The sequence below is a fragment of the Sphaeroforma arctica genome (assembly GCF_001186125.1).
Source record: "Sphaeroforma arctica JP610 unplaced genomic scaffold supercont1.83, whole genome shotgun sequence".
Lineage (NCBI taxonomy): Eukaryota > Ichthyosporea > Ichthyophonida > Sphaeroforma > Sphaeroforma arctica.
Window position 1 is genome coordinate 117,252 of NW_014040475.1, and position 13,248 is coordinate 130,499.

The 13,248-nt window shown below is 42.7% G+C and overlaps 2 protein-coding genes across 2 annotated transcripts in view; one reads left to right on the top strand and one right to left on the bottom strand.

Annotated features, from left to right (window-relative positions):
* Positions 1-6,539, top strand: part of SARC_01957 (hypothetical protein) — a gene marked incomplete at its 5' end in the record, with an annotated part of 18,887 nt that extends 12,348 nt beyond the window's left edge. The window contains 10 exons of the mRNA XM_014304308.1: positions 96-231; positions 742-938; positions 1,300-1,404; positions 1,984-2,137; positions 2,831-2,937; positions 3,345-3,491; positions 3,728-3,931; positions 4,662-4,962; positions 5,338-5,434; positions 5,980-6,539. Coding sequence (XP_014159783.1) covers positions 96-231; positions 742-938; positions 1,300-1,404; positions 1,984-2,137; positions 2,831-2,937; positions 3,345-3,491; positions 3,728-3,931; positions 4,662-4,962; positions 5,338-5,434; positions 5,980-6,130 — 1,599 coding nt within the window. The 3' untranslated portion in view covers positions 6,131-6,539. The remainder of the gene's footprint in view (positions 1-95; positions 232-741; positions 939-1,299; positions 1,405-1,983; positions 2,138-2,830; positions 2,938-3,344; positions 3,492-3,727; positions 3,932-4,661; positions 4,963-5,337; positions 5,435-5,979) is intronic.
* A 777-nt stretch (positions 6,540-7,316) lies between these two features.
* Positions 7,317-9,474, bottom strand: SARC_01958 (hypothetical protein). The gene has a single exon (XM_014304309.1). It carries the CDS (start codon positions 9,383-9,385, stop codon positions 7,469-7,471), a length of 1,917 nt encoding a protein of 638 aa, XP_014159784.1. The 5' UTR covers positions 9,386-9,474; the 3' UTR covers positions 7,317-7,468.
* Positions 9,475-13,248: the final 3,774 nt, after the last annotated feature.

Here is a 13,248-nt window from a genome sequence, read left to right on the forward strand (position 1 = left end):
GAACCCACATGCACCATTGACTTGGGTCATTGTACCGGTACATATAAGTCGGGATTGTCCACTTTTTCTTAATATGTATCGTATATCCTTCACAGGGTGTCCTGAGTGAACCCACTTGCACCATTGATTCGGGCCGCGACGGGGACATCGAACCCATACGCTTTGCGTATGTGGCCGACAGGAGCTATCGCGACACTACCAATCTGACCATTCTGTTGAATGAGATGTCAGGTATGGTATTAGTGTGTCAGTATGACAACTATACGTGCAAGATGACGATACCTCTCAACACGTTGTAGTATAATCGTGTGTGTGATAACGTTAACTATATAATATAGCTATATATCTATATGACTATAAAACCTACCCATTCTGTTGAATGACCTGACAGGTATGGTTGTGTGTGCATGACAACTGTAAGTGCAAAGTGAATATATCCCTCATCAAGTAAGATAGTTACAAACTACTATAAAACCTATCCTTACTACTGACCGAACAGATAGGTATGGTAGCGTTGTGTGTATGACAACTATAAGTGCAAAATATCTATAACTATATGATATAGTACGAGGTCACAGGTATTAGCATTGTTGTGTGCTTGTGGGCCTATATATATATATATATATACATCAACACGTATCACTCAATATCCTGCTGGTAGATCTCAACAGCGCCGTCTTCTACATTTAAAAGAACTTAAATATTCATACAGATATGCACCACCCATCCCTCTGGTCACAGGTCTAACCTACGAAGTGCTCTGGGCCAAAACCGACCACGTGGCAATGGATATGATCAAAAACAACCAAGCAGACTTGGCCTATGTCGATATCCCGGCAGCGGTGTATGGTATGGCCACAGACGATAACATCCACGTCATGGCAGCGGCTTATGCGCCTGTTACCAACCTGCCTTATCTTGAGGCTCAGGCATGGGTGGTAAGTGTGTGAGGTGCAGTGTTTATACGTATAGATGGATGAACAGATACTTTGGATAGATATCGATACAAATCTGTTTGTCATGTGTTGCCATGGAGTGTTGTCATAGATACGCCGCACCCGCATTCATTAGCATATACAAGCAATAACACATCAGCACCACATTGGCTAAATGACAGTGTTTAGGAGTTTCTTTTTCCCTCTACCTACCTCACTTGGTAGCCTGTATCTTACTACCATAGTGCTTAGGCTCATTTGTTAGGGCTATTTATCTTATTCCCTCTTCCTACCTCGCTTGGTAGCCTATATTTACTACCATAGTGCTTCGGCTCATTTAAATTCATTGCCTACGTTGCCACAGCTTACCAACTCGTCTATCCAGACCATTGCCGATACGAAGGGATCGAATGCGTGCCACCCGGCCATGCGTTCATCAGCCGGAATGTATATGTGGCTGCAATACGCGGTATGTGACTGATAGTCAGTGTAATGTGTACGGACAATCTCATTGGGTTTTAGGTTCATTGCGCTGCCGTGTGTGGTGGGTGGTCCGTAAGTGTATCATGATATCATAAGAGTCCCATTCGCAGAGTAGGATATGTGGTCAAAGTCTCATTGGGCTGCCATATATGGTCAGTGGCCAATACTCCCGATGCGGTGCTGCGCATGTATCCTGAGAAATCAATACGTGAGAGCATTCTGTGGGATGTGACCCTAAACCCCTAAACCCCAAAAACCCATAGGCATTATGATACGTCGTGAATGTCCCATTGGGTGGTAAGTGTCGTTATAAGCAATACGTCCGTTGTGGACTCCCTGTCCCACAAATTTCTTTTGCGCAGTTTAATTTGCGAGGATTTGAATTGTCCCGCCCACTCCGGCAGAGGTCTATGACACCGACACCATCGCATATGAAGTAGTCGCCCACCTCGTCTGTGTAAATTGGGATTAAAGCCAATGTTACTGCCCAGATAACATAGGCCTTAACATGAACGGTACAAATGGTGTGCCACTGATCCTGTCCCACAAATCCCTTTTGGTACAGATTAGTGAGAACCTCATCGAACCGCCCACTCTGTCTGAGGACTATATCACGGACACGGGCCTTGATCACCTCACGTCCGCGATTGAGACGTGGTTCCAGAAGACTTGCGCCGAGCCTCAGCTGTGTAGCGCCTGCGCGGATACCAAAGTCGATGGTAAGTGTGTGGGTAGATCCCTGGTGGGATGAGAGTATATACCTACCTACGGGTTCAGAAGATTCAATGCCTACCTACGAGTTCAGAAGATTAGTAGTATGCAACTTGGTTGTTCAAGTGTCTGTTCGCATGAGTGGTGTAGGAGCACGTGCAGATTCGAGGGTTATTGTATATGCTTGCGTGTGCTCAGGAGTCGTTGGTATGATGATACCCATGCGATGTGCTGTATTGCAATAGGACCGTGGTAGTCAACGTCTTCCGTTCTGTATTGCTCAATGTATATGCGCCCCTGTATGAGCGAATCACAGTTTAATCAACGTCTTTCATCCCGTATTCCTCCGTGTAGATGCACCTGTGTGAGCCCAAGTTTAATCAACGTCTTCCATTCCTTTAAAGTTATAATTGACAGGCCATGGGGTGTGTGGGGTGTCTTTGATTTCGTGCATGTCCATACAGTCCGATGCAACTGCTACTCTGTCTCGCTGTGATGTGTCGTAGTTGTGCGTTTAGATTCGTGCATATCAATGACACCTGCTTGATGTATCTGGAATGTGGTCCAATCCCTCTCAGCGTTCCATTTACTGTACCCGCTTCTCTTATCCATACGGGATGTTTATTGCCATGCTTTAGATAGATGCTAGTAACTGGTGTGTTTATTTAATCCTGATGTATGTACACCTCATGTCTGTACAGGCCTTTGTAACGCTTTGGACGATTACGCTGGGCTTGTGGGTGCGCTCAAGTGTCTGACACAGGGCGGTGGTGATGTGGCCTTCTTACCCGATCACGCCTGGGAACAGGTATGTGCGCACAGGTGCATATATATATATATATATGTGTGTGTGTGTGTGTGTGTGTGTATGTGTATGTATTTGTATATTTACTCGTATATATATATGTATATATGTATATATATATATATATATATATATAGATGATTCTTCATTGCTAGTAAATCTACACATGTTTTGTTTAAGCTTGTAGTTGTATCGTAAATTAAGTTGTTGTTTCGTAATTGTCTTGCATCGAGTGCTTCGGTGGTACGTTTGTCCCCACTTGATATACAGGTGATTAAAAATAGGGTCAGATTTCTGTATAATTTGGTCAAAGATACCGCCAAATCTCCACATATTATGGTCAAAGTTAAGGTCAAACCCCATACGCACTACATATATACTCTCAAGTCAAATCTCATGCACTTCTCCAGATCTGTGAAGAGCCCCTGCCCGAAAACGAGGCCTGGTGTCTGTCCAAAGATTCGTACAGACTTCTGCACACCTTCGGCGAGGTGCCCACGCGCATGTTCGTGTCTTCGAACGGCCGCTTGACTTCCCACTCACACAGTATCATCGACGTATGTGTCGGTTTAGAACTTGGAATCGACCCTTTTGTTTTGTTGTTGTTGTTGTTGATGGGGGCCCGCCCACACTCAGTCGGTTTGGAATTTATTTCCAATTCCCGAAATATTCTCTGCACTGGATAATTGGGTTTTGAATTGGAGTTTTTAAGTTTGGTATTCAATCCAATCCATCCCCTTGTATTCTAATTCAGTTTGCCTTTGCATTTGATGCACATTCTATCTATCTCCAGGGTCTCCTTCTCGAGCTAGAACCACGAGAGATAGCCGTTCATGCGCAACTCAACGCGTATTTCGACAACGGGCGGGCCGATGGCTATGCACGAACAACCGATATGCAGACACGCATGGACACATACATGCAATCGCTGGCGTGTGTGCCTGATGTGTACTACTTGATGGGTCTTCCGGATGAAGTGGAGCTGCCATCCTGTGATGTGAGTATATATATTGTATACTGATGTGTGTATGTACATCTATATCTATATCCATATCCATATGTATATGTATATGTATATGTATGTATGTGGATATATGTGTGTGTGGCTTGATAGTTTAGTTGAGGTGCCGTACCTCATCGGTCACAAGCCATAGATGTCTAGTGTTGGCCTGTGTACTTGGATAGATGTGTACATTTTAAATGTACACTGATTGGGTAGAGAGTCCAAAACTATGTATGTGCGTGTCCGAGTCGTGTTGAAACAAGCAAGCAACAGTACATTTGCCGGCCGGATCCATTTTAACTCCAAGGAGGTCTGAACCATTTCAACTCCAAGGAGGTCTAAACCATTTTAACTCCAAGGAGGCCTTAAACTATTTTGACTCCAGGGAGGTCTAAACCATGTGCGATTCACCGCACTCGCTACTCGCTCCATACGTATATAGGACTAGGGTACTTTCTTTTGAACATGACTCAAGGCTGTAGCCATAGCAACCCTCTTGCTTGGGTCCTTGGTGTCGCCCATACAGTGGTACAATGCCGTTGTCCACTCGCCGTCTATTGACCGAGTAGCTGGTCACTCTTAGTCCTCCCAACTGTCGTCTTGTCCTCACCGGTTTCCTATAGTGTACACGTGACATGGGAGCCCATTCGTTCGTACGCACGCTGCACATATCACATCCTTTATTTGCGCTCTGCTGAACCATGCGAATGCCCCGCCACCACAGATCCGTCTCAATCCCAACGTAGCCATCCAGGGTGAGCCGATTCCCTCCCCAAGTGCGAGTGCGTCTATACCATCTACGTCACCAAGTGCCAGTGCGCCTGTGCCAAGTGTAGAACCCTCCCCCTCACCCAGTCGGGATGTGCCTGTTCTAAATATAGACCTGAACAAGGAGATCGAGAATTCCCCCGGACAGACGACCACTGATTCGAGCAGTGTCAATGACGAGTTTACAAGTCAGACCTCGGCTAACTCTGCTGATGCGAACGAGGATTCGATTGAGTCTCTGGCTATAGCGGCGATAGGTAAGGCTGTATGTAGTGTGATGCTCTGAAAGGAAGGCAAGTGTATCAAAAGGCGGGTTTGGTGCTTGTTAATTGAATACTTTCAGATGTTCGGAGTGATATATGAGTGGATGGTGTATGTAGCGGGAATCAGGCCAGCATGTGCAAATGTATTCCTGTGCCACTTCATCCGTGGGCTTAAGTGTGTGTGTGACGTCACCCCGTTTCTTCGGACACTGTCAGATAGGCTATATCTCGTGTATTATACTGCGTGAATAGACAATTTTTTTCGCATCAGTTCCGGTGCTTTCCTATCAAGCGTGGGCCGAAAGCACCATTTTAACTAATCTAAACCACCCAAACGATACCACCTCCTCATCCTTTGGCTTGGCGCAGTGCTAGCCGTGTTATTCCTGGTCAGCGCCCCGTTCGTCGCATTCGGCCTGGCCCGCAAATTGAACCGAAGGTGGCTGCGGAAAAATGGACTGGATGGGTATGTGACTTGCACGCCAGGTTTTGAGTCGCGTGACCAGAGTTCAGTGTGCGTTGCGGCATCTCAGTCACGTGCTCCGCTTTCTCCAGTAGTGTCGCACGGGTGTGGGTTTGAATCAGATCTGCACGCACACACAGGCATGACATGCGAACATCATATACATTGGGAGTCGAACGGTATGTATATGTGCAGCATAGTTAATCCTGTTAGCTTAGGTGCACGCCCTTGACCTCCCTATGGGTATACGTATGCAGGGTATGCCAATCCTTTTCATACTCGATTTTCAGACTCATTCCTCTATATATATATGTGTGTGTGCGTATGCGTGTGAGTATGTATGTATGTATGTGTGTGGGTGTGTAAGTATGTGTGTGTGTGTGTGCGTAATTTTGCAGTGATACTTGAGGTGCCTTCACATCATTGCATACACGCCCATTGCCTGAACGTACATATGATACCTTTGGGGGTGGAGAGGGCTTCTCAGATGTCGGCGTTGACCCTCAACGCGTATGCATGCTTACCATTGTATCCCATCACGCCAACAGGGCGACATCTGCGAGGGGTAGCAACGCTAGTACTTTCGATCCCAATTCGTTCGAAAGCACAACTTCGACTACAAATACAGCGACGGCTGTTGATCTCAATCAACGGCCCAGTGACCTGCCCATGGTTGGCACAAACCAACGGCTGGTTTAGTTCTGGACCTCCCCTAACAACTCTTCTGTTGGAGGGCAACGCAGGTACTCAGTCCAAGGTACCGCAATCGTATTGCGGCCGTGGATAGGCCAGGAATTTAGCCGACAGTAGCGCTGAGCTGAAGTGGCAGACAAAACACGAAGCGTGTGTAAGTCCTGTCTGTCTGTACCCCCTCAAGACATGGATGTGTATTATTTTCCCGCACGCACTTCTCAACACGGTCTTTTAAATTCACGTTCCAAAGTGCGCCCTGGGCCTGAGGATAGTGTATCGACCAGGTTTGGGCTCCAAATATTCCGATTAAACTGGTTGGCAAGCGGGCAGCCCATTCGCTTTACCTGCGCATACGTAATGCGAGAAATCTTCGGTGCTTGCGCACTCGATAATAAAGAATTCTAATCGAGAGGGAGCGATACAATCTGGCGGTGTTGGTCTTCATCGCCATATTTTGTGCTCATCAAATCAGGTGGCTATATTACAGTACATGATAAATCGACCTCGATTTATATGAACAAAGCCTATAGGTACATTGATGTGGCGTCATTACGTGCATCTTTAAGTGATTAGACCCGCTGACAACGCATATTTTGCTTGTGGTTGATATCCAAGCAGCGGCCTCGCAACAAAAACTTTAGTAACCATCCGCGGAAAGCCCCATAGTGACAATAGCATTGTTTCTCTACATTGATCCCAAGAGCTTGCACATTGATATGAAAGTTAGTAGTTTAATGAAAGATAGTAGTTTATCCAGCATATATACTGGCGATCAAACTCGATGATTCGAGAGAGCGTCACAGAACGGGAACCCATTTGCATCCATTTGTTCCACGTGCAGTCCGTTTCCGCCGGATATCGCGAAGGGGTAGGTCAAAAAGAAATATATACATGCACGAAAACGGCCCTGATATTCAAAGATACGACAGTCTGACTCACTCGAACAGCAAAAAAGATAAAAATGCTGTGCTATAACCTATATAGTTTTGTTGCCTAAAAATCTACTCTAGACACTGATACGTGCTTAATGAAAAGGCAAAAGTGCCTCATACTTGGGCCACAGTTGGTGGTGACTTTATACTTGTCCCAACTACGTGTGTACGCGTTTCACAGTATATCACTCGTAGCTGGTGCGATATTCAGATGTAGCAACACAGTATTCACAAATTGTGACAATAGTCCTAAGATATACCGGCGAAAGAATTGTAGCGATCGCCTCGAAGTGTGTACCAATATTTAATTAACTATGTCACATTGAATTATATTAATCTAAGGTTTCTCTCGTCTGTAAGGTAAGCAACGGCCGTGCTTGTATACAGACGTAAATTATGACAACGACACCCTCTAAAGGGGCAGGGCCAAAGACAGTCCTGTCATCGCAATTAAAACAATAGTGGAAGATGATACGTTTCCGGCGGCGTTGGTATTGGCAACGTCATCGGATCCCTGCACATCTCCACTGGCTGTGATACTGGCAGGACCTTGGCCGTCTTGACTAGGATCTGAGTCATCTTGGACACTAGTATTGCCATCCGTGGTGGTCTGTCTGCGACGACGACGACGACTGGGGGCACTTGCTCCGTCTGTTTCGTATGAAACGTCAACTAACAAGCGGAGATCGAATCCTGTTGTTTTGCCCAAGCCTGGGTTTGCAAATTTGGGATGGACAGCGTCGGAGATCAAATATCGAATCAAGAAAGTCTGGTCCACCACACACAAGCCCAGCTCTGGACATCTGAGTTCTCCTTCGTATGTGGTCGCAGCATCAAATGGATTGGGATCAGCGATAGTAACTCTGGTTGCAGTATAGTCAATGTCAGGAACCAGGGCTCCAGTCACTTTCGGGTAAGTTGATCCAAGGGTATCAGCCCAATCGTCCTCGGGTTCCAAATTGCTCTCTCGTGCCTGACTTGAAATGATGGTCACTGCGGTGACATCCAGTTTACTAAAATCTACACGAGCATATGCGAACTGGCCGAATTCTATAGCCGTGATAGGTGTATCAGCTGAGGGTTTAGTGGTAGTTACACCGGTGACGAGGTCCACTATATCATAAGTACCGTCCAAACGCTGTCTGTTCTCCGGGTCAACGAAGATAAATTGATCGATCGCAACTGCGCTTTCGATGAGTACCGCTTCTGCATTCTCTCCACAGAAGTTATCGGAAGATAACACGAACTCAATTGTAGTGTCTCTGTTTTGTTGATTGATAGGACACTCTGCCTCCGGTAGAGATTTGTAACAATCGATCACGACATCTGTAATAGTATATGTACCATCTAAAGTGCACTGTCCGTGCACGAGCTCGATATTAGCAATCTTGGCACACCCGTTGTTAGCTAGAGCATAGTCTTCTGCTACACAATCCTCCATGTCGATATACGTGCCACTGTTAGCACTGAGACCGCAAGCGCCCCCGCCGTTTGGTTGTTCGCAAATAAATGCTTGGTTTAGCGTGCCGCCTGTGTTTGCTAACACAGGGTTCATCGTCAGCACGGAATAAGGTTTGCTAAGCACATATGTGAGAGTAAGATGAGACGCAGAAGCTCCCTCGTTGATGGCCTGAGCCGTTAAAGCTGTGTCGATCACAAATGGCGAATACACCTTCACTTCTGCTGTTTCAGCTGTCACTCTGTTACGGACCAGAATGCTCGTTGGAATCACTACCATACCCGATCGTGTAACGATGTTCGTTGCAACAATCGTGGGCTCTTGGTATTTGAAGACTATTTGCTCTGTATAGTTTGCATACTTGATATCCGGGTCAGATTCATGATCGGCCAAGGTATATTCGAAGCCACATGCACCCCTCAAATCGGTAAGTTTCATTGTGAATGTTATTTCATCCAAACAGCCAGGATTGGCACTTAAATCAGGCACACTTGTTTGAACGAAAGACTCTAAGTTGGCTCCGTTAAGACATGTGCCCACGGAGAACCCGGTGAATATTCGATCGAGCCCGGCCGGCCATTTTACTGTCCATGAGACATCTCTGTCTCCGACAAGCGTTTGCAAGGTTGTGGACTCTTGAGTAACCAATACTTCCCTCGGCTTATCAATTGCATTATTGTAACTGGGACACAAATTGTAGTCCGGAAGAGGATCTGTCTGCGCGTTGCAGGTTGCGCCCATATAGGTAGAGTCGCACAGACACGTTTCAGTCGCAACGCCAGTAAGTTCAAAGCTGGTTGCTGCACAGGCTGCAGATATGATCCCAAAGACAGACACTCCGGTCGCCAAGACTAATTGCAAGTACTTCATGATGTCATATGAGGCTATGTTTGAAACTCACAGTTGGATTGCATTTGCTGAAAATCAGACGGATTTGCTGCATTTTATACAATTACTTGTACATTATTTATATCGATCGCGAGTTACCTGTGAAACGTTGCTCGTTTACAAAATGTCGCACTCTTCAGTGTGTGAAGCGCGTCTCGATTGGTTCGACCACAGTTAATTCTCTTTTTAAAAAAGGTACAAGTTTTTTTTTAGTTCTCGAAGAGTCGAAGATCAATTGAATACTTTTTGCTTCTGTTTTGTTTAAAAAAAAACTAATATTGTATCATGCAGTTTCATACACAAAAATGTCTTATTTATTTTAACAAAATACAGTAAATATTTACATATTTTGGTTTCGTTTGTTTTTTTAAAACAAACTGGTGTACCATACTTAGACAGTATTTATGTACTATGTACTATGTATTTATGTCCATGTGGTATGAACATATATAAATAACTTTTTTTTGTTATAGAAATTTATATAAAATACATGTTTTTAAATTTTTCTGTTGTTTATGTCGAAGAAAATACGAGAGGAAATAAACGTATTTGTTTTTGTTTTGTTTTAAATAAAAATACAAAAAAAACAATAAACTATACTTTGTATTTACTCATTATCGCATTTTCTTATTTTTAAATTTCATAAGCCCCCTGTGAAATGAAAACACGATCATTTTTGATTTTTCCTGAATTTTATCGTACGAGCTTGCCGTGTTTGATACATAAAAATTTACAATTGGGAATTGAGAACCCTTCGTGTCGCAGGATTCTTTTGGAAAATGTAGCTTGGTTTACTTGAGGAAATATATTTTTTAAAACAAACCAATTTTCAGATGAACATGTGTTTTGTGTGTATTTTATTTTTATAAAAAGCACTCGGTTTAACAATTTGGGCAGTGGTATGATGCGTAGAAATCTAATTTTGTTTTCAAAATAAAACAAAGTGTATGAAATTATGAATAGCTAACCTTAGGGACGAATTCCCGAATTTCGATTCCCCCCGTAGTGAGCGTAGCTCGTACATAAACGTATTGAATTCTGAATGAATGTGGGAGGAGCAAGAGGACGCAAATTCCAAATTCCAAATTCTAGGATTCCCGACTTCAGAAGTTCAGACTTCAGTCTTCAAGGGCTTGTCCCGGCCTAATATTGAGTTGTCAGTTGTCAGTTGTCAGTGAATTGATTTGTGACTGTGAGTCTGTGTCAGTGTGACTAATACGACTATGTATTTACAATAGTCTGAGAGTTAAAAACTGTGCTGAGAGGGACTGGGAGTGCGAGTGTGAGACTGTGACTGTGAGTCCTGTGAGAGTTGACTCAGTTTGTCGAGGTATTTTTTATTGGGGTTTTTTTTAGATACGTAAAAGTGCATAGCCTTCTGAAAATCGAATATTTTTTTAAAATAGAAGAAGGCTATGAAAAGTGCCATACAAAAACAGATTTTGATATGTATCAGTTGATCCAGTTCATATTCCATAGCCTTCTGAAAATAGAACATCAGAAAGCTAAATATGTATGAACAGTTAGTTTTTTTTTAATCAAAATAATACATGTGTACAGTCATAGACTCATAGACTCATTGACTTTGTCTATACGACACCTGTCACTAACGTGCCTAAAGTCGCATCCGGTCCATTCGCAAAGGTAGGGTCGATATTTATGGGCCCACGTAAGGCGACTTTGACCAAGTACCGAACTATTAAGCGTGTACACTTGCAAAAAAAATCTTACAACAGTCCAAGTATTAGTTTTCGGTACCTATTCACGCCTCAGACTAGAGAGAGCCAAAGTTCTGTTTTGAACCTGTGAGCGTTGAATTCGTGGATCCATACTTCTGAAAATTATTCATAAAAAAATATCGTTTCATAGATTATACAAGAAATTTTTTTTAAAAGAAGGCTATGTAAAATATGACCGTTTGGTTTGCACAATAGCAACTGTAGTTCAACAATGTTGAATTTTAAATTTGGTTTTGTCCCGTTCTGTTGTAAATTTCAGATCCAAGGGATTTTGTCCTGTTCTGTGATTTCATTTAACCGCAATTTGTTTTTAAAAACATAATAATTTCAGAACAAAATTCCCTCGGTTCATACACATAGGAATACTAGGGCTCGGGCGTTAATAGTTTAATATAGCGGCGGGTCACGGGTGTCGTCGTATAGACAAAGTCTATACATATTTATTCATAGTAGAAGAAATCACGGGTAGAGAGAGCTCTGGATAGAGACTTTATTTTTAGTCTCTGGTGAACAATATGAAGTAATAAATCTACGATTTCCGCTAACTCATAAATGTCATACATAATAGAGGTCAGAAGCCAGAAGTCCGGAAGCCGGAAGGCCGTGAAAAAACGCCCTTTATTTATTTATTTATGTACAGAAGGGGAAGCGCTAATTGGAAATTGAGAAACCGATGATAATCCGGGTGCTTTGTACTAAAAACAATTGGGTCAAATTGGATTTTTGGACATAAATGTTCAGGGTAAATATATGGTTCAGATTGGAATCTAGGATCTTTTGGATAACTCCATAGGTATGCCAAAAAACCGCATGCAAATTGCAAAACAAAAATCATAGTTGGAAATCTTGAAACCACCATATTAATACATACCTGATTTTCTTATCAACACAGTATACACATAGGTATGCCAAAAAAACTGCATGCAAATTGCAAAATAATAATCATAGTTGGAAATCTTGAAACCACCATATTAATACATTCCTGATTTTCTTATCAGCACAGTATACACTATACAGCCCTTGTTATAATAATAAAAGACCCAAAAAGGGTGATTTTGACCAGTTAGTTTTTTTTCAGTACAAAGTACCCGGATAAGGATTTCCAATTTTCCAGTTTATTTAGCGCATCCTCTTCATAAATCTCATATTGTATATATTTTATATATAAAAATGATTTTTTTTTTAAATTATTTTGTATGTACGGTGTAGTACTGTACATAAATTCAATTATTATTATTTATATATATACATTTTTTTTAAATCAATTGGTAAAAAAAATCTGGTTCAAAATACGAATTTTTGAGCTTGCCCTTCGTTTGTCGGTACATATAGTCATATTTATACCTCTGGTGGCGTAGGTCTCGTATATATATGGAGTCGTCCAAAAGATCTTAGATACCAATTTGAACCATATATTTACACAGAATATTTTTATTTAAAAACTCAATTTGATCCAGTTCAGCAAATACAGAGCAAACAATATTCCATTAATTTTCTTAATTTCCGATTTGTTCCGGCCCCTCCATGTCTTTGACCCTCTCTAGTAGTAGATGAAGAAATAGAACTAAATAAAATATAGGAGATCGAGGCCATCAAGATGCCCATGGCCCCAACCCCAATATACAACAACAAAAATGTGTTCTCTCATCTGTGACAGTCATCACTCATCACTCATTGGCAGTCTGCAGTTGAGCAGTTATGCACTCTGCACTCTGCACTGAGACTGCAGTGATGCAGTCTGCACTCTACAGTCATCACTTTGTGAAACATTAAAAATACAAAGCCTTCGTTTGAAAATTGAACATCAAATCATGCTGTGATATCTTCTTTTTATTAAACTATGTAAATAAAATTAAAGCGTATCCGCATAATTCTCAGCAATTCTAATCCAAGAACTTCAAGCATAGCCTCATATGACATCATAAAGTACTTGCAATTCGTCTTGGCGACCGGAGTGTCTGTCTTTAAGGTCATATCTGCAGCCTGTACAGCAACCAGCTTTGAACTTACTGGCGTTGCGACTGAAACGCGTCTGTGCGACTCTACCTACGTGGGCGCAACTTGCAACGCGTAGACAGATCCTCAACCGGACTACAATCTGTGTGT

Bases quoted from the DNA above. Each gene is read 5' to 3' on its own strand.
- SARC_01958 (XM_014304309.1), bottom strand. From the start codon at position 9,385: ATGAAGTACTTGCAATTAGTCTTGGCGACCGGAGTGTCTGTCTTTGGG.